The 25,246-nt window shown below is 41.9% G+C and overlaps 3 protein-coding genes across 9 annotated transcripts; 2 read left to right on the forward strand and 1 right to left on the reverse strand.

The window, feature by feature from the left end:
* Positions 1 to 1,643: 1,643 nt before the first annotated feature.
* Positions 1,644 to 8,616, forward strand: matr3l1.1 (matrin 3-like 1.1). 4 transcript variants are annotated; one of them, XM_084668439.1, is made up of 20 exons: positions 1,644 to 1,746; positions 2,245 to 3,225; positions 3,500 to 3,561; positions 3,665 to 3,703; positions 3,794 to 3,870; positions 3,988 to 4,028; positions 4,124 to 4,246; positions 4,467 to 4,592; positions 4,684 to 4,800; positions 4,897 to 5,021; positions 5,101 to 5,399; positions 5,552 to 6,189; positions 6,321 to 6,399; positions 6,574 to 6,599; positions 6,742 to 6,870; positions 7,032 to 7,162; positions 7,253 to 7,655; positions 7,750 to 7,873; positions 8,045 to 8,166; positions 8,470 to 8,616. In XM_084668439.1, the coding sequence occupies exons 2-20, from the start codon at positions 2,308 to 2,310 to the stop codon at positions 8,488 to 8,490; spliced, it is 3,600 nt and encodes a 1,199-aa protein (XP_084524565.1). In that variant the 5' UTR covers positions 1,644 to 1,746; positions 2,245 to 2,307; the 3' UTR covers positions 8,491 to 8,616. The 4 variants fall into 4 exon arrangements, with proteins under 4 accessions (XP_084524565.1, XP_084524719.1, XP_084524786.1 ...); XM_084668593.1 differs by having other exon boundaries at positions 7,753 to 7,873; XM_084668660.1 differs by lacking the exon at positions 2,245 to 3,225 and having other exon boundaries at positions 1,668 to 1,746.
* A 195-nt stretch (positions 8,617 to 8,811) lies between these two features.
* On the reverse strand, positions 8,812 to 17,134 carry matr3l1.2 (matrin 3-like 1.2). 3 transcript variants are annotated; one of them, XM_084668776.1, is made up of 21 exons: positions 17,063 to 17,134; positions 14,951 to 15,955; positions 14,522 to 14,583; positions 14,395 to 14,433; positions 14,160 to 14,263; positions 13,892 to 13,947; positions 13,634 to 13,750; positions 13,423 to 13,548; positions 13,166 to 13,303; positions 12,775 to 12,899; positions 12,068 to 12,620; positions 11,813 to 11,924; positions 11,692 to 11,711; positions 11,486 to 11,608; positions 11,263 to 11,391; positions 11,043 to 11,171; positions 10,790 to 10,920; positions 10,360 to 10,666; positions 9,549 to 9,699; positions 9,278 to 9,393; positions 8,812 to 9,093 (listed from the first exon to the last, which is right to left on the reverse strand). In XM_084668776.1, exons 2-21 carry the CDS (start codon positions 15,755 to 15,757, stop codon positions 9,031 to 9,033), a joined length of 3,408 nt encoding a protein of 1,135 aa, XP_084524902.1. In that variant the 5' UTR covers positions 15,758 to 15,955; positions 17,063 to 17,134; the 3' UTR covers positions 8,812 to 9,030. The 3 variants fall into 3 exon arrangements, with proteins under 3 accessions (XP_084524902.1, XP_084524886.1, XP_084524894.1); XM_084668760.1 differs by having other exon boundaries at positions 11,254 to 11,391; XM_084668768.1 differs by lacking the exon at positions 17,063 to 17,134 and having other exon boundaries at positions 11,254 to 11,391; positions 14,951 to 17,055.
* On the forward strand, positions 16,187 to 19,163 carry LOC146302200 (polyadenylate-binding protein-interacting protein 2-like). Of its 2 annotated transcripts, none has more exons than XM_084668795.1 (4): positions 16,187 to 16,303; positions 17,587 to 17,736; positions 17,999 to 18,175; positions 18,372 to 19,163. In XM_084668795.1, the coding sequence occupies exons 2-4, from the start codon at positions 17,596 to 17,598 to the stop codon at positions 18,426 to 18,428; spliced, it is 375 nt and encodes a 124-aa protein (XP_084524921.1). In that variant the 5' UTR covers positions 16,187 to 16,303; positions 17,587 to 17,595; the 3' UTR covers positions 18,429 to 19,163. The 2 variants fall into 2 exon arrangements, with proteins under 2 accessions (XP_084524921.1, XP_084524914.1); XM_084668788.1 differs by lacking the exon at positions 16,187 to 16,303 and adding an exon at positions 17,180 to 17,309.
* The last annotated feature ends 6,083 nt before the right edge of the window (positions 19,164 to 25,246 follow it).

Here is a 25,246-nt window from a genome sequence, read left to right on the forward strand (position 1 = left end):
GAGAGTTAGTGAAGGATGTACGGTAGCGCCTCTGCTTTCTTGAGCTGATGTGTCCATCTGTGGACGTTGCTTTCAGCTGCACTTGTGGCTCCAACTTCAATCCCTCCTCTGTCCCTCTTTCTGGTTTCTCTCTCTGATCTCTTGTTATGCTCTCTTCTACCATATTCAATGAGACTTGGCTTCTGTGGTGGCTGGTCTCCTTTGGAGCGATTGAACTTTCCTGGGTAACCTGTGAAGGGAGGTCTCCTTTGTCCTGGTCGGAGTGTAGGTGCTTTATCTCAGCTCCTTTGAGAGATATGGGAGCCATGACATCATCAATCTGGGAAAACTCCAAGCTACCTTGATTTATTTAATTTTAGTCTGTGAGTTTGTCTTTTAGTCAACTAATTTGTTTATTTTTTTCTTTAGTCCAATATGTAAATCCAAGCTCCTGCAGTTATCTAAAGACTTCAATGACAGGTCTCTCCAAAATGTTACATTTTTAAAACAAGTCAAAGAAGATTGGTAGTCATTTTTTTACTTCTTAACATACCTTGGTTGATATCAGGATCCTTCGAGGCACTTCTGCTCAAAATGGAATCAATCAGATACGTTGACACAAATGGCAAGATTCCCCCCTTCTGTGTTTCATCTCGGTATGACGGGCGGTTCTCGATACCCTGTGACCGTCCACGGAACAACCCCACACATGTCTGCTCACTCATGGCCCACTTACTGATCCCCTAGACAAGTGCTCTGACTGAAGCTCACTCTGTACACAATATACCTGTGCTTAACAAGCGAGTGTTGCATTGCTCTCTATCGTTGAATGGCAGTCTATGTGGTTTTTAAGTTTGGCAGTAGGTGAGGGGAGGGGGAGGAGAGGTATGATTGCATTACAGTTGACTGTGTAACTGTAGCTATATAACACCAGTTCAGAGGGACCACAGATAATTACATGCCATTATTCTTCATGGCTCTGCTGTGAACGAGAAATTGTTGTAAGTAACACTTTTTTTATTGTTGTAAATTATGAATGTCAAACAAGTTTACCATATCAATTGACAATCTATCATACTTGATCAATTCACATTTTTGGATAAACATTCATTTTCTATATTTTTTATTTAAAATAAAATGTTTCTTACATTCATCCTTGAGGACACGTCTTAAATGGTCAATTTTGTGTTGTGAATGATGAGTGTGTATGATGGACATAACTTTTCCTATGTCCGTTTGTGTGTAGTTCTTTGCCTTTCGTATATAGAAAAACCATACAGCTTCCCATACAAAGATTTCCACACAAAAATGTCATACGAACTAAATCAATGAACTGGAACATTTGATGTCAATGCTGTCAGATGTAAAATAAACCCATAAATGATTATATCCAGAGCCATAGAAAAAGAGTTGCAAAACGCTATGATCTCGCCGACACGTGATCACGTGGTTCATGTAGCTCGCAAAAAAAGTCTGATGTATGTAGTTCCAAAAAAAAACACTGCTCTCAACCGGTTTGAATGGTTTTCAATGAAGCTGGCTAAGGGAAAATACAACATTGTAAACACTCACTGCAAGTGAAACCCAGGAAAAAAAGCTAGAGCTTTTTTGTCACGTGGTTCCGGTAGCTCGCTGTAGTAAACTTTTATTTTGAAATGAGAGTAAAATTAACAACCGGAAATTCGTCTCGTTTTACTTCACGTTATTGTTTAGTTCGGCTGGTGGCTTCAAGGGTTGCAGGCTTCTACGACAACTTTGCCGATATAGGTAAGACGACTGCAGTTTACTTGTTTTTATCTTAGACTATATGTTTGCTTGATGAAAAAAAACATTGTCAAGGATTGGTTCCATTGTATGTTTTGTTAACACGTACGATTATTTGTTTGCACTTGGCTAACAGGTGGAGGGTGGTTTTTACAGACTGTTTGAATACATATAATTGGGAGTCAATTACGAAAGTGGAATTGCAAAACGTGATTCAAAACAGCGGGTCCACAAAGTAGTTAGCCAGCTAGCCTGCTGTCGTATTTGCGTCCCTATAGCTAGCGTAGTCAAATATGAAGCACTAATTGGTTTGTGGAAAAACCAAACAGTAGGATGGATGGGTGAGTGTCTGGTATTTTCATTTTTGTAAGGTGTATTAAGGTTCTCGAGATTACAATTTCATTCTAGGCCAATTGCATGACACTTCCTATCCGAGGACTTTGGACCTCTACAGTTGCATTGTATCAAAGACTCGATTTTCGTTACATTAATCTTCCTTAGATTTCTCCGGTGACCTCTCTGCATCGGAAACTTCCACAAGACTTGCTACATTTACCTTCCAGCATGTCTCACAGCAACTACCCCTACAGAAGACCTGTCAAAGATTCCAGGTCCGACTCTTACCAGGCTTCAGATCAGCTACACGCATCTGATGACTGCAACATTTACAGGAGAACGCAGGAGCCATCTCATTCCACTATGTCATCCTCTTCCTACTCATCCAGACGTTCCACGATGGAGACACATCAGTCCCCAAAGCCCCCAGAAAAAGCCCTTAGTCTCTTGTCTAGCTGTGGGCTGAAGCCAGAAGACCTAGCTCTGCTTGCGGAGTTGCCAGAGCACCTCATAACTGTGGAGTCTCTTCCTGGTCTGCTTATGGAGATCAAGAACAAGAGGAGAAAACGGTCTTCCTCATCCACCTCCCATTCGACCCCATTTCACCCCCCACCTGCAAACCTCAGCTCCAAGCCCAAACTCACCTCCGCTGAATGGGAGCAAATTCGCTCCCAGCCAGTTCAGTATCCATTGGAACAGACCTACAGAGATCCCCAGCCTCGACCCCTTCCACCGGAGAAGGTTGCCAGCTGGCAAGACCGTTGGGGCAACCCTCGGCAGACTGGCTCTATCACCCTTAAGCCCAGCTCCTCATGTGCATTGGATGAGTCTAGCTATGTGGTGGACTACAACTTTGGTAAGAAAGCTAATGCCTTTCCCAGCTACGAGAGGCCCTCTTCCAGCCCAGCACCTGGGAGAAGTGGCAGCAGTAGCAGCAGCGCTCCAATTGCCTCCAGAGTAGACCTTGATTACAGGTATGCAACGCAAACAGCAGCAGACTACAACCAGGAAGATTTTCCCAAAAGCAGGATGAAGGCCGCCTGCAAGATGCCCTCCAGGAAGGCAGCTCTCGATTTCCACGGAGAAACCCCAGAGACATACCCTTGCGCATGCTCTTTGTGCGATATAACCGTGCTTTCTGAGAAGGTAAGCAGTCTTCCCCCCCCCCCCCCCCCCCCCCCCCCCCCCCCCTCACTCATTTTCGCTGTGTCTTCTGGGTGACTTCTTTCTTGGCTACTTGTGCGAAGGGTGACCATCACCCGCAAGCTCTATAGCGCAAATCGCAAGCAGGTCGGTTGCTTTTAAAAGGGATGATCATTTTCCGTGGGCATTATGTTTAACAACAAAAAGCTCAAAGAATCAGGGTGCGGGTCTATTTGTGTACGATCAGACCAGAAATGTGACATTTTTCTTCCCCCAGTCCTGGGTAGCACACGTTAATGGGCCCCAACATGCAGACGGACAGCTTCTCCTCCTCCAATTGTGAGTTATGGTTTACTTTACGCTTATGGTTTTCTTTACACTAAGGTGAGAGTTGCGTTCAAAACATGTTACACAATTGCCATTTCATTTCTTCACATCACAGGTTCCCTGATTGGGACTGTAGGATGGAAAGTATCAGCAGGTGAGTACAACACGTGTCACCTTCAGCGTAATGACAATCTTGCTGCACGTGTTTGTCTGATGCGACCAAGATGTTTTGTTCTTGCTCTAGGAGTGATGACCAACCAGCAAAGCCGAAGGCTGGAGAAGGGAAGGTCTCATCTGCCCAGAGACCCAATCAAAGCTCTGGTAAAGTGGACTTGCTCAATCAGTTTTATTTTATTGGAAGTTATTGTGATCAAGTGCATGCAACATTGGCAATGTAACTATTTGCCACTTGGCAAACTTTGCTTTATTGTCCTACAGGTGGAAGACCGGAAAACAGGCCAAGAAACAAAAAAAATAAGGTATTTGTTTTTTTAATGTTTCAATCAATAATGAAATGATCATATACTTTCATGCTTTATTCATTTTCATGAAATCGTGTCTTGTTATTTTCCAGTCCCAGAGCAGTAGCAAAGTGGTGTGTGCCAAATTTGCAGCCCAGACTTACGAGGAACATTCTCTGAGGAGACTGGCTGAGCAATTTGGAAAAGTTGTCAAAATGATCATGTTCCCTTCATTGGTGAGACGGTAGCCTTTTCATCAATAACCTATTTGCAAATTAGCTTAATGAGGTACAAATGAATACTAATACAATTGGTAATCGGCTGGTGTCTGAATTGGGTGGTATCTAAATATCTGAAAGGACTAGTAAAGAAAGTGTTTGTGTTGAAAGTATGAAGGGTTTGTTGTATGTAAACTTTGTGATGACACAAAACACGTTTTTGTTTTTTTTATTTCAGGCATTTGTGGAAATGGGCTCAAATGGCCAGGCAATGGATATAGTAAAATACTATACTGAAAATCCTATAGAGACAGAAGGAAAGAGAATAACCTTTTACGTGTCACGAACATTCAACTTCCTCCAGGTAAAATCTTTAAATAAATTCAAATGTGTGAATAGGATGTTGAGATAATTTGTCATCCAACCTGCCTTTCTAAATGTGTTTATTACGACAGAGTTCTAAGGTGTTGAGCTTCACACCTTCACCTGTGGGCAAGGAGGGCTACCTGGATCTGATGGCCATAGCTCAAAGATTTGGCACTGTACTCTACTCACTATTCCTACCTTCAGTGGTAAACAAATAATAATAATGGCCATTTTTTGTTATTTCTTTAATAGTCCTTTTGTTACATATTTTTCTTACCTGTAATTGACTTTATCCTATGCAGGCTTTTGTGGAAATGAGCAATGCCATTGATGCTCAGAAGCTGGTTGATTATTACTCATCCTCTTCACTCAAGATCGATGGCGTGTCACTCCAAGTGGCATTTTCTTCTGAGTACAGCACCCTGAGGTAAGTTCAGTCTTGCACAACTTAAGTCGACTTACGGGTCATTTTAGCATATTTTTGACCCATATTTTTGTTCCTGCAGGAATGTTCCCTCAACCAGGAAATATGAAGAGAGTTCTAAGAGACAAAGGTCCCCGAGTCCCAAAAACAGTGCGCACAGTCCAGGGAAAGACCCTTCACACAAGAGGAAGAGGAGAAGCAGGAGCAAAGAGAAGGAAGACGACGTTCATAGCGGCAGAGAAGGAGAGCGGAAGAGAAGGAAGAGGAGTGAAGAAGGGAACACGCGGTCCTCCAGCAAACACAGCTCTCCAGGTTCCTCTAGGAGTTCTCATACCAGAGACAGCGAGAAGGTCCCTGGGCCTGACAAAACGGTTATCAAAAGTAATTCCTTCACTTTCTCACTTGATATCAAACCATTTGAAGGATCCCACACATGCTTAGGGTTAAGCCATCTCCAAGATTGAGTTTGATGCGGTTGAGGTGTGCTAGATAGTAATCGTCATTGTATGACTCTGTATTTTGTCTCTACACAGAAACAACCTCAAAACCCGATGAGGCAGCTTCTCCTCGTTCCTCACAACCTCAGACTGAGGAGAACACCAAGGAACAAGGGCTGACCATGACTCAAGCCCCCACGGTAGAACCAGCTAGCACCCATCCGACAGCCCTTCCATCTAGCACTAAGGACCAATCAGCCACCACTGATCAGGTGGCCCAATCGAATGCAGAGAAACCCAAACCAGATGGCGTTCATCAGAGTGCTGAGTGCATCAAACAGGAAGAAGCCAGTGGGAGCTGGGACATGACTGGGACTGTGGTCAGTGACATGGACAGTGACATAGAAGGGATGGAAGTGATTGGGGAGGATGGGGTCCACATGGATGACTCCATGGAGGAGGCTGGGTGCCTTGAGGATATGGAGCAGCAGGAGTTAGAGGATGAAACCAAGTCTTCTCCCCCAGAGACGGAGACAGCTGTAGCCCCAGAGGAGAAGCGGAGACGGGCCAAGGAAGAGGAGGTGAAAGAGGTAAAGGAGGAGGTGATGGAACAGGCTGAGATGGAGACGGCTCCGTCAGTAGAACTTTCAAATGCTGCTCCGTCCGGACAAGAACCAGAGCTAAAGAAGGATGGAGATGATCTGATAGCAGCTACTACAAAGGACGAAGAGGAGGTGAAATAAGTCTTATTTAACTTAATTGGCGACAGCAATGCATACTGGATGGCCAGCCCTATACTGAGCTAAACAAGAAAAAAAGTGAGAGGGCCTATGTTCTAATGTTTGTATCTATTGTTCCCACCCAGGAGGATCCTGACTTTCCAGAGAGTCTTGAGAACTGTATTACCTTAGATGAGTTAGATGAGGAGCATTCTGAGGATGAAGGTAGTGATTGTTTTATGCATATCTACTTGGAGTGAACTCGGTTCAGTTGAGTTTAGTTAACTCTGGTACTAAATGAGGTTTATCTCAATCGTATAAACTGGTTTATCAAGGGAATTTAGACCGCACCAGAAGCCCAAAACCCATTTTAATTTAATCTTGTTTGTTTTGTCACAGATAAGAACAAAAGACACAGGTCTAGGGTAAGGATTGATTATTCTTTAGAAAATCTCTGTTTTCAATATGTCTGAGGCAATGCAGAACCACACAATGGTAAAAAAAAAAATATATATATATATATATATATATATATATAATACAAATGTTTTGTTTCTGTCCCAACAGAGTCACTACAGCAGAGTAATCTACATCAATAATCTTCCTTTTAGCCATTACACAGACGTTCAGTTTGTGAAGATTGTTAAGGGCTTGGGAAAAGTAGTACGCTATTTTCTCATCCGAAATCGTCGAGAGGTAGTAACACTCCCCAATTATCACCATAGTAGATGTGTCGTTTCTTTGTGTGATGGTACTTCATTTTGAATAAACCTTATCAATTGGATTTGACATACATTTATTTACTGGCCTTGGAATTTTTGGCAAATGTCTGTCCAACCTCACTTATGTGTTCACAGGGATTTCTTGAGATGTCGAGTTCTGAAGAAGCTACCAGAACTGCCAGTGAGCTGAACATGAAGTCTATTGAATTCAACGGTTCGCGCTTGGGCATTCACATATCTCGGAAATACCACAGGCTTACTGCAGGGTAAGAGCCGATGTTAACAACCAAACCTGTTTGTGTCACCTCAAATATTTTTTAAGGAATGTTAATAGCATATTTACTTCTAATTATTAGGTGGAGGGTTGAGTCAGACTCTGAATTGGACAGTGAAAGGAGAGGACACAGGACAAGGAGCAGCTATAGAAGCAAACAGACCAGAAGCCGTTCCCATTCTAAGCCTAAAACAGAGAAAAATGACTCAGCTAAAAAGACGCCAGAGAAGGAAGAACCAACTGCCAAGAAAGAGGACTCTTCTATAAAAACGGAAAAAAACATCCCATCAAAAAAGGCTGGAGAATGCGAGGAGTCAGTTGCGGAAAAGGAGGACTGGACAGCAAAGGCTACATCCAAGAAAGTCAAAGAAAAGTCTGTGGTATCAGAGGAACAAGCAGTAGGTTCCACCACACAGGAGTGTGATGAAAATGGAGGAGAGGCTGACAAACGAAAAAACCCAGACTCTCAGGCATCAGATGAAAAGGTGTGTGTGTCTAGGAAGGCAGTTTTAAAGTAGTCACTTGAAGCGTTTCACGGAGATACTATCATTCCAATAATAACCTTATCTGGTTGTTCAGCAGGACAGTGAGGGGCCCCAGGATAGGCCTGCTGAGAAGACTGAATCCAGAGAAGAGGAGGTTCAAACACAACCAGACCCCATAAAGACCTGGATGGAGTCATTCAAACCCAACAACCCTGTTGGTAAGTACTGGAAGCTCTAACCCACTTCCCTGTGACTATGCTAATCCTGTGTCGGTTGGTGTTTGCCCCAGTAGTTTCCCAATCTGTGTTTTAAGGGGTACAAGATTAAAGTTCTACATGAGAATTAAACCAGGTATGTCAGACTGACTAATGGTCTTAATACTGTGACAGGAATGGAATTTGTTCGTCCTGTAGTGGGCTATTTTTGCAACCTGTGTCAGGTCATCTATGCAGATGAGGATGAAGCCAAAAAGGAACACTGCAGCAGCCTGTCACACTACCAGAAGTTCATGGTGAGGCCTTTGGATGCATTTTACATCTGAAATTACATCTTATTACACACAAATGCATCTTTTATAGAAGCAGCTACTTAATTAGTACAGTTGACTTGTGGAGGCATCTGTTACTGCACACAGTACTAGAGCTTATAAGAATCATTTTTGTGGAATGCTGATATTTTACACATCCTGATCACCACAATTGTCTTTAATATTGTAAACTGTGGCCTTAACGTTGAACTACACCAAAGAATTGTATCGATAAAGTTCTTCTGTTGATACATTTATTCCTGCTGATCCTCTTCCCCCCTCCCCTAGGAACATGGAGCAAAAACTTGAATCTAACTTCCCAAAAGAAGTCCTGAGAGAGAAGTTGTTGATCTATGAATATTATTGTTCATTTCTTTTACAAGTAAGAACTAGCTCTATGCTCAAAAGTATTAAACACTTAAAGGTGAGTCGTGAGTCATTAACATGTTTAATTTAGTTTCAAGAGAGACATTAGGTGTTGGTCAATCTTGAGTTGAAGAGAATCTTTCCTTTTCGTATTTGAAACTGAAAGATGAAAACTATATATATTTACACACACACACACATGCTTTATTTGCTAAATTAATAAATTGTAAAACAAGTCACATCTATAAAACAATGTCCTGAATACAAGTTCAATTCTCTTTAATAAAAAAAATGCTACTTTTTGTATGTTTTCTACTTTTCAGGATGAGTCATACTGAGGGGGGGGAGAAAGAGTAAAACTTTTTTGAACAGCATACAAGTATACCTTAAATGGTTTACTTCTACATGAAGGTTACAACAAAAACATAGAACTAAAAATGTTATTCATCTTCAGGATGACCGACTGCATGCAAAGCATTGAGGTTACTGAGCAACCTTTTTCCCTGTTGCGCTTGAACCTTTCGTCTTCTCTTTTTCAAGGTGTTTCTGAAAATTCAAAAGAGGGTTGTTTGTTACGTCGTCAATAAATCATCTTGCGCATCATGCTAGTTTTTCTTGGTGCCTCTAAAGTAAAAAGATGACTGGCAGTTAGTTTAGAGACCCTTTCAAGACTACAGCATTCAGAAAGCAAGGGGGTAATAAGTTAGTGTTATGTTTAATTCGTTATTACCTTTAGCTTGTCGTAGTGAGCCTGACTACTACAGTGAACCTTCTTGGCCGTGTCCTCGTTGGAGTAAAACAAAAAGCAGACCCTGCAGTAGTATCCCATCTTCACAAACTCCACACCTGCAATCAATCATGAAGCTGTTCAGAATCAACAGCACACGTCTGACCATAACACCCACATATCTGAAGGACTCAGGATGCTTTCCAACGCTAAAATGAACCACTGACTGAACACTGGTCCTTATCATTAATGATGATTGACAGAACTAACTTACCAATGGGATTTGTAGGATCGTACGGTTCCAAGGGGAGGGAGGCGTTGGCTGGTTTGGTCTCGGCCACAGGTGTCTGAGAGCTGGGTGTCTGCCCATTCTCTTCATTCTTCTCATTGATGGGGATCGCAGGCTCCTCTTCACGTTTGATGCTCTGTTTTGCAAAGATGGAGGAAGATCCTTACAACTTGTCGGTGATAAGTTAAAATGTAAAGAAAACTCAACTTAATCCTCGGTGGACAACCTTTCATCATCTTGCTCAGACTTTTTTAGATCAGAGGTCTTCAACCCTGTCCTAAGGGACCCCCTGTCCTGCATGTTTTAGATCAGAGGTCTTCAACCCTGTCCTCAGGGACCCCCTGTCCTGCATGTTTTAGATGTTTCCCTGCTCCAACACACCTGATTCAAATAAAAGGGTCGTTATCTAGCTCTGTAGAAACCTGGTAACGAACATGCATTTGAATCGGGTGTGTTGGAGCAGGGAAACATCTAAAACAAGCAGGACAGGGGGTCCCCGAGGACAGGGTTGAGAACCACTGTTTTAGATCAACGGCATTTGGTGACGGGGGGAAAAGGGGTTCTTTAAACCTCAAATGACTGCTTAGACCAGTGGTTCTCAATCCTGGTCCTCGGGACCCCCTGCCCTGCATGTTTGAGATATTTCCCTGCTCCAACACACCTGATTCAAATAAATGGGTCTGATAACGACGCATTAATTTGAATCAGGTGTGTTTGAGGAGGGACACATCTAAAACGTGCAGGGCAGGGGGTCCCGAGAACCACTGGCTTAGACAGCTATGGAGGTGGTTCCTACCGAGTCTATTGGTGTCTTCTGTACTTCTGAGCTTTCTGAAGGTTGGTCAGTGTTCTTGACCTCCTCCTTCACTGCTGCCGCATTCTGCTGTTCTTTACTGGAAAAATCACTAGTCTCCTCCCCATCTTTCTCTGGCCTCTGCTTCACAACAGGGCTTTTCTCCTCTTTGAACTTCTTGAACACTGGCTCCTCCTCCTCCTGCTTGGCAGTGGGTTTGGCTGGACTGCTGCTGGTGGACACGTCGCCCTCCTCACGCTCCCTCTTGATAGGTCGTTTCTCGTCTGACGCAGCGCCAGGGGGTCTGTGTCTGGAGGGGAGTCAGTGTGGATAGGTAAAGGACTGTACACCGGTGCCTGGACAGTCACCTAAATGGTCTAACTATGCAATGAATATGACCAGAAATTAACAATCATGTGAAATTTTGACTCACCCATACTTGAGTTGCTTATATTTCCTACTTATGTACACGGTCAACCGCTTGTTCTGGAATCTTGGTGGATTTTCCCGGTAGGTTTCAGCCATTTTCTCTGCATCTTCTCCACGCTCCATCTCAATAAAACACTGAACAGTACAGACACTAATTTAGAACACAATTCATATATCCTCTTATCGCTAGTAGGACTTTTTTTTTTGTTTTACTGTCAGATCAGAACAAATGCTCCTATTAAACTTTTACCCATTACCTCAGATCTAATTCTGTTCAGGAAGAAACGTCTTATTTTCCCAAAAGGTTCTGCAATCTTCAGAATAGAGACATCCAAGTACTTTGAGTTTGGAATTCCGCCGACATACACCACTCTGCTATTCCCACACTGAAAGGAATGACAAACACTTTAGATACAAATCTCATATTTGATAAACTCTTCACTCAAACTTTCCAATCTACATACATACCTTGCTTACCTGGATAGCAGGGTATGTTTGTGAATGGTATATTCTCACAGCTTTCCCACAGACGGTGGGTGTGACATTTCCGTTGTAGAATTGAACCATTGCTCTGGCCTCTTCTTCAGAAGACAGCTGAATAAAAGCCTTGAGTGAAAGTAAAAAAGTAATATATGTTGAGGTAAGGAAAAATATATAATATCTTCCATTACACTTATGCGTAAACTGCATAGAAATTTACCTCAGGCCTTAAGTCAAGCACCAGATGTTGGTCGACTTTACCGAAGGGTTTGGCAAGAGCCAAAAGCTCACTGACTAGAGTATGGCCTCGTTTAAATCCGACAACATTGACAACTCTCATTTCCTATCAAATAAAAACAAAACGCAGAAAGTTAATAGAGCACCATGTGACAATGGTTTAAATTCTTAAACAACAGTTCACATTACCTTATTTTTTCTTGTGCTTCCTGGAAAGTGAAAGAAAGGGAGATTATGTTGACAGTCAAATGAGATTGTGATGTACTTTGTTAGCTTGCACATTTGAAGGATAACGAGCTGTGTTGCGTACCTGCCGAAGAGTCACCTTTGGACTGGGAGTCCATGTCGTCTTCATCAGCCAGCTCATCCAGAGTCACAAAGTCATCCATATTCTCTGGGAAGTCCTGCTCCATACTTCCCTCCTGGAAAAAATGAACAATGCTATACATGTATTTTTTCTGAGATGTTTACTACAATATATTCTTTGTAAAATTATGCAAATATGCCATGCAATGGGTTTTGCATGTCAAGATAATCAAGAGGATTGTTTCTGTCGTTATCTTACCGGGCCTTCAGACTGGCCATCATCAGCCAGGTCAGAGCTCTCGACAGGTTCGGTTGCCTCAACATCACCTTTAGCCTCCTTTTTATGTGAGGAGCCTTCCGTCTCTCCGGGGGTGGTCCTCTCCACCTGGCTGTCAGACCGTTCCTCGGACCTGTCCCCCTTCTCCCCTTCAGGCTCCTCTTTGACACAGCCATTGCTTGGAACATTCTCATCTTTTGGTTCCGGTTCCTCATCCCGGGGTTCCGAAGCGCAGTCCACCGCTTCCGATGGTTCCGCATCGGCTTCTGCCCCATCCCCTAGAAGTTCAGCTACGTCTTCCTTGTCAACCTGTTGTGTTCCGGAATCCTCGCCCTCCGCCTCATCCCCCTCCACCACTCCAACTACCTCGTCTCCTGATCCTTCTCCCCCTGCCAGCTTGGACTCCTCCTCCCTGTCCTCAGCAGCAGAGACAGAGGAGCCCTTCGAATAGGTTTTGGTCCCAGTGCTGCTGGTGCTGGACTTCCTACCTCTTTCCTCCCCAGACCAGCCCTGCCCACTTTTGGAACTTTTCACACTAAAAAAGGAAAACAAAAAGAAACATCAGTATTCATCAACTCTACAAATACTGTTAAGACCTATTCAACTCTTAATATCAATACTTGACTTGTGATGATTAGTGGAGCATGCTGGATTTCTATTTCTATAATGTGTTCATGAGCAGTGCTTACTTTAGTGTCTTGTACTTGGTGCACATGTTGAGGCGGATGACCCTGCCTTTGATGGTGAGGGGGTTGAGAGTGTAGTACTTCACCAACATCTGAGCATCCTCAGGAGTCCCAAGCTGGACAAATGCCTGGGAGGACATGGGCATGGCATTGTTCCAATATTCTTACAAGAATATGTACAATTACGATCTTGCACACATTTCCAAGGTAATGCACAGTCAGAGGCAATGCTAGCGACCCTATAACTACCTCTAGACAATGCGAACATGTTTTAAGAATCGAAAGATACGTTTCAAAACTGTTTGGCTGGATGAGCAGTGGTCTCGACAGTAAAAGTCGCATATGTCATAGATGCAAGCAGCGTGTTGAACTTGGAATCGGACTCGGTGTTTACCTCCTCCTTTAGGAACAGGTGTTTCTCCACAGTGCCGAAGCGTTTGGCGATGGTGAGGAGCTCCATCTTCTTCTCTGCCTCCCATGGGAGGTTGGAGAAGAAGACCACTTGGCTGGGCCTGTTGGACCTTTCGTCTTTCTGTTGTTCACACATGGAAGACAAGGTGTGAAACTCGCAATCACTACCGAATACTGTGAATAACCACTCAAACTATTTAAATTGTTCATAAAAAATTTAAAAAGAGTAACGGTTCCTACCTCAATCACTATAAGTTCCTTGGATAGATAGAAGGTGATTTCCTGGCCGAAAATGTTTGCTGGTTTTCGCTTGTAGTAGTTGACCATGGCCAAAGCTTCCTTGTGTGTCTGCATCTCCAGAAAAGCCTGTATCAAAGACACAACTGACACTGTATAGGGTACATGGACTTGAAAGAACATCTAATTAGGTACAGTTAGTTTAATCTCTTACCTTGGTTTTAAGCACTAGGTGCTCACAAAGGGTCCCGAAGGGTTGAGTCAAAGCGAACAGCTTCTTCTGAGGGGGGAGCTTCCTATCGTACTTGGCCACCACAACTCTGCTTCTTATCTGGGGGGTCAGGACAGGCATGCTACTTGAAAGATCTTTCATGCAAATGCTGTTCTGTTCGACCAATCAATAACCCTCTGTTCCAACTGTCTACCCATAACCACCCACACATTTTGCAATACAAGGAGTAAAATGCATTACCTTAGGCTGTGCCGAATATGCCTGAGCTTTGCCTTGACCATGTCCAGTGACACCACCTAAAATGAACCATACTTGTGGTCATGATAATCCAAGGGAGTACACTTTAAATGTATTTTTAGATATGAACATTGTTACTTTGCCATATTTGCACCCAACTGATGACAAGTTAATAACCCAAAACGATTCACCCACACAACTGTTACCATCATATGTGGTTTCAAAACACATGGGTCTATTGAGGGAGCGTTCCTCCACACAGGCACCTTACCCCAGCTAGAGGGCATTCCCCTGTTCTGCTGTCCAGTGGTCATGGGGGCGGCTCCCAGCAACCCCCGTGAAAGGTTGCTTGTATCCAGCACATGTGACTCAGAGCTGAAGAAGAGAAATGGTTAGCAACTATGGGTCCATAAATATGCTTTTTTTCACCTCAAATGGGGGGTGTGCGCGTGTGCAAACACGAGTAAAGAAGCGAGACAGTAAAGAGAAATGGAAACTCATCAAACCTTCTGCTCTGGGCCATGGGAGGGTTCCAATCGGGGTATCTAGGTAATACAATAAAAAAAACATATCAGATTACACCTCACAATGTAGTTTATACAAAATACTTGTGTGCTGAGTGTAGCAACTTACATTTGGAGGAGCAGCCTCTGGTTTTCTGCATGTCGTAGCCCATTTGAGTGTTGATTCCACTCCTAAAGACACACCCACATTACATGAAAGCTTGAGTAAATTAATCCTACTGCAGATACACACACTGACCTCCAGACCTACTGTGGGCCTAAATCCTAGTCAATAAACGGGCGCTGTCTCACTAAACAATTCCAAAGGAAATACAACTTTTCTTCCTCTGTCTATTGCAAGTTAACCATTGATCTGTTATTTTGTTACATAAACTGCTGGTCAGTGAATTGAGCCCTTAAAAGATCCTAAATGGTGCATGTGTTGGGGGTTTTGAAGGTGGACTGGGGATAATCAAACCACCTGGGTTCAAGTGTGTGGATGCATCAAGAATGTGGCTGGAGTTTTACAGGCCAGTCAGAAGGAATGGAAGGTACTCACCATGATGGAATGGACATCAAAGTCACAAAGAGAGCACACATGGGGGAACATGTGAGGCATGACTCCTAAGTAGTCCTGGACTTTGCCCTGTGACGGCGAGCCCATCCTTCTCTGCATAAAGACACTGTTGGACGCTGGAGGGCCCATGCCCATTCCACCGTAGTGGTCATGGGAAAGCTCAGAATACTGCCGCTCCCTGCCCCCACCGCCGCCGCTGTTGTTGCTACTGTTGTAATCTAACTCATAACCCCGGGCTCCGGTGACATTTTGCATGGAACCGTAACTTAAGTCTCCCTGCTGGCCGCGGGCTGAAGACTGCCCCATGGATGTGCCAAGCCGTCCACTGCGCATGTCATCCCAGCTGTCCCTTGTGGTCCTGTAGGAGTCTTCTGAGGAAATGGAGGGCAGGTCCCTGGGGTTGCCCACCATGTGCCTGTTGGAATCTCCCTTGCGGTTCTTCAGCTGCATGATAAGGTGCGGCAAGGTCTCCACACTGATGTTCTCTTCTGGGATCTGCGCCAACGCATCCAGGTCAGTAGGCGACAGGCCTAAGCTGGCAAACAACTTCATGGTGTTTCCAATATGGCTACTCGCTCCGCCTCGTTGGGAAAGCTGCAAGTTACGGTCCTGGCCATCTCCAACACCACCCATGCCAGAGACCATGCTGTTGAGCTGTCTAGAGGAGCCCTGGAGGCCGTCAGAGCGTTGCTCACCCATGCTGTAGTTCAAGGTCTCAGCGGCAGCTAGGAGGCCCCTCCCCACAGCAAACCCTTTCTGACCACTATCTGAAGGAATCTTCTGAGACATTGTGGTAGAGGAAGGGGATTGTGCACAGACAAAAACTTTTTAAACAGCACAAGGATGGAATTAAGCAATAGTTGGACCAAAAAATTTCTTTGAAAGGGGGGACTTGCTTTCTTCAATGAATTTAAACAAATGAAGTAGGCTAGGCCCAAGTCAACGTGGAGAAAGGGAAAGTCCTCTTCTCTGATGGAAAGTTTAGCTCTGCAAAAACACAATGGTGCGGAACATTCTTGAATGCTTCCGCCACAAAGCAGACACGGAGGTGAAGTAGGAGTCCACAGATTCATAAAATGTGAGAAATTGACACATTCAAAACAGGAAGAAGCATTTATAAGCTGTTAAGAGAGCTAATTGATAGGCACAGAAGGCAAGAAAGGCATAAAAGATTCAAACTTGAAATGACCTCAATCAAGAGTTGAGGAACATACATTAGGAACAGTGTGCCATGTCCAGAAAGAAGACGGCTTAAACATAGGAATCGCCAAGATTGAACACGTTCGGAATCAGTTGGTGTCAGCTAGCTACATGTGAAATCCTGAAGAGTTTGAGGTATAGAAAATGAGGTGAAAGAAGGAAATCCAAATCAACAACCAAAAATGTTGGAATTGCCAGATAGGCCTACCAATTAATTATGTATGAATATCCGGTAGATATCATAGAATTACTGGTAGAATGAGCTAGATAGCATGCTACACAACCAGCTATAAATTTGGAAGATATGGCATAGTTACTTGACTAGCTAGCTGTATTATGTGCCTCACGTCTGACTTATCATTTCCAGGGGACGCTAATGTATTCGTGGAAACTGCACGTTGCAGATATCTAATATGGCTTTGCTTAAAATACTTGACAATAAAGCCAAGCACCATAGCAGAGACGACGGTGCCCTGACTAGCTCAGTGGCTAACTAACACATGTATGGCTGTTCCACAGTGACAAAACACTGATGATGGCAACAGTCTTTTCGCAATTCTCCATCTGTTCAATAATAGATAAAATTCTCAAACGTAATCAATGTATACATAGTTAGCTACCTTAAATTATAAGAATACGTGCTCGATTTGTAAAAATTGTTCATGTCACGTGATACGCCAATCAAACCATTCCTGAATCGAATCGACGTTAATGTTTGCTAAAGCTATTAGCCCTAGCTAACAATCAATCCCACTGCCCTACTACTAATTGTTGTGCAAAGAACAAATTGATCTACAACAGGACCACCTGTTTGTTAAGTTCAATAGAGGGTTCGATGTGGTGGCTAAATACATGAGGATAAGCGATTTCTCCAGATATAGTTGTTATTCTTACCTTGTCTTGAGTGAGCACGCGGAGAAAAATCCCAACACCAACAACACCAGGTGGCGCTGCTGGGCCTGTAACTGGTGGGGGGTGTGCCTAACGTTCAATTGTCGCCCAATCACAGCAGAGAACATGTTGACGTTCACCATGTAAACAAACAGACACAGGCAGCCATTATTCTAACGTAGAGGCAGAGGTATATCTCGCACGGAGAGTTTGACAAAGAGTTGGACAAGACAAGATTTTGCCAGTTCCGGTATGACTTCTAGCTTGATGCTAGTAATATGCTAATAATAATGCGACAATGTATGTTAAGTTGTCAAAACCATACTGTAAAAGTCCCTGCGCGTGCTTTCTGTCGACTTAAAATGCCTGCCTTTACTGGCTTGTAAAACAGCTAAGCTAGTTAGCTATCAAGTGTCAGCCAGCTTGTTCTAACCTACTCGAATATAGTTACTGTTATGTGTGGTTTTGTCTCGACTATAGTCGGCATGCAACATTTAATGTTCCATTGTTCCATGCCTTTTTCACAGACAGTAAAAATGAAAGACCCAAGTCGTATCAACAACACTTCAAACATCATCAACAACAACGAGGTCATCCTAACTAACCAGTTCAACAATGAGGACAATCCCTTCGCTGAATATATGTGGATGGAAAACGAAGAGGAATTTAATAGACAGGTAGACAGTTAGGACTTTTAAAATACAGCTCATTATAGATTGACATAAATATAATATCTATTTCTTCTCATTTTACTAATGAAGTTATAATTCAGTAGTTTAATGCATCAACTGTTTACAAGTTAAATACATACACTATATATATAGAAGCTTACAACACAATAAGAAAACAACCTTGGCCAGTTACTTTGAAGTTGCCTGCAAGCAACATTTGTATTGTTCTTTCCGCAGTGCACCTTTGAACCTTTTTTGGGCTTCCTAGGTTGAAGAGGAGCTTTGGGAGGAGGAGTTCATTGAGCGGTGTTTCCAGGAGATGTTAGAGGAGGAGGAACATGAATGGTTCATACCATCCAGAGACCTCCCCCAGGCCATCAGCCAACTGCAAGACCAGCTCAACTTACTGGGCCTTGGGGATGAGTGTCTGCTGGATGACCTGGTGGTAAGCGCTTTCAAGTGTCTGTTTTCACTGGACAAAGCAACTGCCAAATTTTCCATTCAAATGCTGACGAACCCTGAAAGGAAATTCAGATAACTTTTAGAAAATGTTCTTAAATGTCTTGCTTCATTGTGTGGCAGTTACATGCTAAATTGTATTTGGACCCTGTGAATACACGCTCGTTATGTTTTCTCTTCAGATCAACAGCAGTTTGAACCCCAATGCTGCAGAGTTTGTACCTGGGATCAAGCACTGAGACAGTCTCTCCTGATTGATGATGGAAGCACTAGTCTGCACTGTGAAGCCAGTGGAAGAAGATATGTTGTTTGAGTTCTGTCACTATGTTGCACTTCTTGTGTTGCCAAAGTTATCAACTAGCCTTGCATGTGTAAAGTTAAAACAATGTTACGTAAAGATATGTAAAGCATATGCATATGTGGTAACTGTTTTTGAATGTAATATCAGGGCAAGAGGATTTTTTGTTTACTTTTACTTCTCACCGGAATATTGTGATTTCAATTAGTTACGATTTTATACCAGGACATGGCTTTTCTGTCTAATCAAAGTTACAAGAGGTATCTTTCATTGTCTGAACTTAATCTTGTTTTACAGTTTGATATCATTTAGGTCAATTATTTTTTAATACATACTATACATTGTTCATTTTTGCATATCATTGTTTGATTTTAGCATACATCTGGTGGTTCCTGCATTGTTACAAAAATGTGCCTCTTATGTTTGTGCTTGTTTTACCCTGGTGTTCAGACCCGACATGCTTGGAGAGTACCAGCTTTTTTTGTTTGTTTATTTCCTGTGCTCTTCTTTGTTTTCTTCCTTATCTCAGTGCCACGTAAAACTGATTTTGTTGTCGTACCTGCACATAACAATAAGTACTGTAAAAAAAATGAAAAATTACCAAAAGTGTTGTAAAAAAAAAAAAAAGTATATATTTTTTCTTATAATATTTGAAAATAAATGTTTATGGATCATATATTGGTTTTTACATTCATTATATGATGTAACTGCAAATCATTTCACACTACAACTTGTTGAGCTAGTGAACATAGCTGTCATACTGGATATTTATATAATGAGCTGCAAAAAGGGCTTTGTCTTGTGACAATCTGTGATAATGTTGCAATATAATCATTACACTTTTGAGATTAATACTGTGGCATTGTAAATGGTGACTGAAAAGTAGTGTCACAACAGTGCCATCTTGGTTTTTCTGCTCATAGTGAAATGACACTTGCAACTATAAGAAACAAAAAGGCTAAATGAATGATTACATATTTTGATGATTACATATTTACATGACTAGATTTAGAAAAGAAATTGGGGGAAAAATCACAAGCGACTGCTATTGTGTGTTTTGTATTCACACAAGATGTGGTTTTCAATGACCAGTAGATGGTAGTATTGATCCCATTGGCTTAATTGAATCTATGATGAGGGCCATAGATTTTCCTTGGCTGCTGAATTATCAGCAAGTTTATTGAAACAATTGTTACTTAACACTTTATGACCAGAAAAAAAGCTAAACATGTTCAGTACAGCCAATAAAGGACATTCAAATTTAAATCAATTATATTAGGTTATTTTCAAAGAATTAATTTGGAACACATTAAATCAGGTGCTGCTAGTGTTAGCATGGTGTATGTACACGTTGCAGTTGGCTTTAATGACCAGTAGATGGTAGTAGTGATCTTAAATTAGGTTCAAGGGATCTTAAGGGATCTCATGTTCACACTATTGGGAGCTGGTGCTTTTCTGGGGAATGCTGTCATCACATTTATATGAAATACTGTTCCATATCTCTAAATACTGTACATATTATAGTAAGTACAGGCGCTTCCATCTAACTAAATGGAAATCTATTCAGTTCTATATTTTGCTTTGCAACCCAAGGAAGGATCCTATGTGCAACGTCCATGTCTACTGAACAGAAAGAACAATGGTCTGGTACACTGTTACCAGGAGAGAAAAAATCACTTGTGGGAGACTAGAAGGAGGTGAAAGTGGGAGTTGGTTGATGCTGTCCCCTGAAAGAAGCTCCTCCTGTTCGCCTAAACTCTCAAACAGGGCCAATTTTTAGACGCTTCTCTTTGAGTTTGAATATAAAGGCAGTAGCAGTGGTGAGCTATAGATCAGGCTCCTTCTCCATTGTTGCTACGGCAGGTCAGATACCCTCAGACTGAGGCCATGCATGTTGATGAGCCAGGGCAGATGTCCACGTATATTTCGGGTTTGTTGTGGGGCGTTCTCAACAAAATGGGTTGTCCCAAAACCTGGGTAGGGTCCTCAGGGACTTCCTCGTTGTGTCTGCCACAGGCTCGGCCTGCATTCTTGGGGAGAAAGCGAGTTCTTCTGTCATCAACCGTAATATTGGAAAGAGTGCAATGAGAGAATGTGTACAGATGTCCCTGCAGTCACAAGTTCATGACCCTCATGTCTTTGGGGGGACACACCCATGCATATCATCAGACCGTTGGCTTAGGGGATATGAAATCAAGTCACTGGGGAACACCACGTCTTTGTAGCTCACTCGTTCTTGCAAATTCTCTTACACCATGACAGAATGCAAGTGCCCAGAGATGCTACAGAGATTCAGCCATCAAAAGTAATCAGAGATAAGGGCGAAAAAATAAGGAAACTTATATTCCTTATATCTGGTGAGGTTAAATCCTATCTAAATACATGGTTTTTAACCTCGCAGTTTAAGAGGGAATTCAAATAGGAAAAGGGAGATTAATATACTCCTTAATTTTCTCAGACTCAACCTTTTTGTGTTAGGTAACGTCAAGTTTAATGTGTTGAGTGGCACCTGGGACAGTTGGCTTCCTCCATGCCTGTACAATGACGTTTTAAGATACAATCCCACTACAACTGGAGAAAGAAGGTTCCATAAATTGTTGGTGGTCTTACTTTCTAGAACAACCAAGGAACCCTGTTCTGAAGAAGACCTTTGTCTCTCCAGTCTCCTTGTCGCACGATCTAAAGCTTCTTTATGGGATTGGATATAAACTACTAAAGGCATAAACACAGCTCAAGTTGAAAAGTTCATGCAGGACTCAAACAAGGAAATGTTTGAGTCATATTTTTCCTGAATATCTAGTCAGTCTGAAAGGATACGTATTGGTGATGACTGAGGTGAACTTTGTATTATTTTATATAATACACACAACTCACAACATTTATCACTGTTGGGTGGACAAACACATTTTGGTCTTTAATATCGTGATTTACAGGATCTCATGCACTAGTTTCAAATTGTTCATGGTGAAAAGAAAAGGAGAAAATCTGCATCCCTCGCTGATGCAGAGGATTATACCACCTTCCTTACTCCCCAAACTCCCCTACACTCTCTCTCTCTCTCTCTCTCTCTCTCTCTCTCTCTCTCTCTCTCTCTCTCTCTCTCTCTCTCAGTCCCTAGCTTTCAGATGCAAAATAAGCAGACATATGGAGAGGAGGTCTTTCTCCGGCCCTCCTAAAGATTCAGATTGTATGACAAATCACGTCCAGCACCGACGCCCCCAACCCCTCCAGTGCACTTCCAGACAACAGCTTCATTAGGGTGAAAGAGGGAGTTTTTGCAGCTTTGTCGAGTCAAGCTCAGACCCCCTTTCCCCTTCTCAATTACTCCATTGTTGGCACCAGCTTCAAGTTATTGCACTCCAAACCATATGGCTCATTCTAGACTCCACAAGTGATGCCCATGCCTGTAACTACCAGGCTATGAGTCTGGTGCCAATGCCAAAGAAGGGAGCAAAGGATACAATTCAGTTTATAATTATAAAGCCTAAGAGTCACACTATGTGAACCTGGGTTGTATATTATGATCACTAATATTGTTGCTGTTGTTATCAATGTATTTGTTCAAATCAAATCAATTGGACTTTCAGTGTTGAAAGTGTGTTGATTCAATGTATAATCTCTATAACCTGTGACCATGCACATAAAATGGCTATTAGAACAGATTCAACATTTAATGTCTCCTCAAACAAACACGTAACATAACCAACAATCCAAAGGGCATTTCCCTTTTTGGGGCATATGGTCATAAGGCCTTGTTTATTCAAGTTGAAAAGTCGGATGAAGCCAATTGTACATGGGATTAATTACCACAGTTAAAGTATTGCCGAATATTTGTTCTCCTTTAACAGTTTAACCAGTGCAAAGCATTAGCTCATTTTGCTGAATAGTTGCCATGGATCTTTTGAATTATAAAGTCTTTAGAGACACTATTCTCATTGTGGCTCCTAATGTAGGGTAAACTAGAGGTAAATTATGCACTTGTGCAAATACATGAAGACAAGTGAATAGGCTGCAATAGGTCTTGCATTTATACTGGGACCTCTGATTGATAGTGCCCAGGTTCACGAACTGCCGCAGTATTTTGGGCCCGGTTCACAATGAGGGCATACGATTAGCATTCAGAGTGCCTTAAATGAGATTCCAGTACATTATAGCTAGTTAGCGTGTGTTCGAAAATCAATATATAGTTACACAACAAAAAATATAATATTGCAGACAAAATATTTTGAAGAGGAATGTAGCCTACATAACTCTTTTTAAGAATGAAAACGAATTTTAGCATAAACAATTTAAATGTGGGTGAAAAAGTGTAATTCTAAAAAGTGTTATAATAAAAATGGGGACGTGCATCTCTCAACCAGTCCTGTGTGTGGGCTGTGCATAATCGAATACTTCACGGAAAATGAAAATGCACACATTTGCACATTTCTACATGTAAGACGACTGCTGTCCTCTGATGTTCTAAACCTGATATTTAGGCCTACTGAACAGTTTTTTTTACTTGTTTGTAGGTCTACAGAACAAAATAGCATGGGGATAAAATGCAACAGAACTGTACAACAACCGTGAATCTCAAGAGATAGACCTTGTAGTAACAAAGAATTTGGTCTCCATCACGGTTGGTTGTAAGCAAAGACTTTGTTTTCTTTTTCTTCCTCTAATGCCTTTACAAAGATGAAGGAGAGCTTTGAGATGTGGAGTAGTATCTCGGTACAATTGAAGCACTGGAGTAAGGAATTAATTACCATTCAAAAGTAATGGCCCTATTCTGCCCTGCTTGAGTTTTTTTTTAACAAGGAAAAAAAAGTCCCCTGGCATCGGGCCTGCCTCAACGCCAAGGGAAGGGATTATTCCGCGGATTACCATCTGAAAACTCCTATCAGACTTTCTGACTCAAAGATCTTTTGCGGACAGTAATCGCGTTAATACCCGGGGATTAATGCTTGGCAAAATGCAAAATTGAATTTTAATTCAGGTTGTATAGATAGATATGAAATAAATTGAGGAATAGCCTACGCCTATAAAGAATAGAGTGAGTCTATCCCCCCACACTTCCATTGCTCAGTTTGAAAAGGGGTATTACCACCTCAACAGTACAGACGGACACCTTATTTTAAAGCTCCTATGAGTTTAACACCTGCTAGGAAAAAAAGATAGTCCCAACGGTATCCAGAAATCAACATAATGCCACAAATGTTGTGGCAATGTGTGTAAATTCGAACCATAGCTATAACTTGATAAATGTAAATACTAAAATGTATGCAAGACATGACCTCAGGCATTTATTTTTTCTCAATCGAATTCTTTATTTAGTTATCTTTGTTTCCATTTACAGGGACCCTCTTTGGGTAATTCGGTTGTTTCATTTTCTCACGTGTTTCTACCATTGAAATGCAATCACATCTCGTGCACTTGTGCCTAATCCTGTCAGAGCATCACCCTGGCAACCTCTCTCAAGTGTGGGCAGAAAATGCCTTTCTCCATACCCCCCAGAAGACGGGGTCTATCCGCAAAGCTGCAGCAGTTAACACTTCTTGTGGAAATCAACTTGCGTTAGAATATCGTGTAAACCTGTTACATTTTATTGTTTTATAAGACCAATAACCAAGTCCCTCCGCTAATGTCTGAACTAAAACCAAAATACTCGTTCAAGCTGTTCCGCGACTTTGATGTTATTGCTGACAGGTTGGTAAATTGTAATAATAAAATCAATCTCCACCCATCCACGTGGGTCACTGCTTCCAGCGTTTCTACAAGGGTGTGAAGTGCTTTGCTTGTCTTTACTCAAAAGAATCTCCATAGTGTGTCATAACTGGGTTCTAGTTTATATAATAAGAAAACTGCCATCGTTTTATGCATCCAAAAATTAAATTTAAATAATTGCACTACTCGTTGGCGTAACCTACCCTTAATAAGGGGCATCTGGGCAAGTAAATAAGCAAGAAATTATTTGTGACACAGAATATATGAGCACAGCTCAGAGTCGTGGTGTTTTTGTTCACGCTGTGACTATTTGAATAAGAATAATGCCAATAGAGTGGCCCAGGCAGAAAAAAACGGGCACAAAAGCCCATAGGAGCCGAATTTGGACGAGGGACAACGTGTATAGAACTGAAAAGAAGTGAGAGGAGACACAGACAATGGAACAATTCACCTTATAATCGCTTTGATATATTATACATGCCTGAAGACTCTAAACATTGTGTAATTATTTATAAATGACTGTCCCTCTATTCTCATAAGGCGACAAGGAGAAAAGCACTGCAGGTCTCTGGCCAAACTATTTTTAAATAGTGCCCCCATCCACTTTTACAAAAGAGAGGCGAGATGCTGGAAATTGAATAAATGGAATAATTAATGGAAAATTGTATGCCTGTCTCATAAAGATGTCTTTAAAAACACTTAAAGAAATTGCCCAATGCAAGTGCTAGACATTTTTACTGCTGTGCTCTTCATGTTTTGAATCTTAATAAGCCTGGGATTTGTGGAAAACAGTGACAAGTAAAGATGAGCCTTAAAGCTATAAATTAATCAGGCAAATATGTGCCTAGTTCTGTTCACATTGGAATTGTACTGGCAACGGAAAAGGTTTTGGCTGGATAGTTATGACAAAGTTTAAATGTTCAAGAACATACTAGCTCATTCTTTCCACGCCCAAGTTTTTCTTCACACTACAACAAAATCATTCATTCTGCTTCAGAGTAGCAGATATCAAAATATTGTAGTCAGTTGATTTTTTTTTTAAACAAAAATATGTAA

The sequence above is a fragment of the Hypomesus nipponensis genome, chromosome 1 (assembly GCF_054491055.1).
Source record: "Hypomesus nipponensis isolate SF chromosome 1, ASM5449105v1, whole genome shotgun sequence".
NCBI classification, from domain to species: Eukaryota; Metazoa; Chordata; class Actinopteri; order Osmeriformes; family Osmeridae; genus Hypomesus; species Hypomesus nipponensis.

Excerpts from the sequence above, each read along its gene's own strand:
- LOC146302200 (XM_084668795.1), top strand. The coding sequence starts at position 17,596 with ATGAAAGACCCAAGTCGTATCAACAACACTTCAAACATCATCAACAAC. Across the intron at positions 17,737-17,998 it reads AAGAGGAATTTAATAGACAG|GTTGAAGAGGAGCTTTGGGA; the intron begins GTAGACAGTTAG and ends TGGGCTTCCTAG. Across the intron at positions 18,176-18,371 it reads GTCTGCTGGATGACCTGGTG|ATCAACAGCAGTTTGAACCC; the intron begins GTAAGCGCTTTC and ends TTTTCTCTTCAG.
- matr3l1.1 (XM_084668439.1), top strand. The coding sequence starts at position 2,308 with ATGTCTCACAGCAACTACCCCTACAGAAGACCTGTCAAAGATTCCAGG. Across the intron at positions 5,400-5,551 it reads TGACAAAACGGTTATCAAAA|AAACAACCTCAAAACCCGAT; the intron begins GTAATTCCTTCA and ends GTCTCTACACAG. Across the intron at positions 8,167-8,469 it reads CACACTACCAGAAGTTCATG|GAACATGGAGCAAAAACTTG; the intron begins GTGAGGCCTTTG and ends CCCCTCCCCTAG.
- matr3l1.2 (XM_084668760.1), bottom strand. The coding sequence starts at position 15,757 with ATGTCTCAGAAGATTCCTTCAGATAGTGGTCAGAAAGGGTTTGCTGTG. Across the intron at positions 11,712-11,812 it reads CAAAGGTGACTCTTCGGCAG|GAAGCACAAGAAAAAATAAG; the intron begins GTACGCAACACA and ends TTCACTTTCCAG. Across the intron at positions 10,921-11,042 it reads TGAACAGAATTAGATCTGAG|TGTTTTATTGAGATGGAGCG; the intron begins GTAATGGGTAAA and ends TGTACTGTTCAG.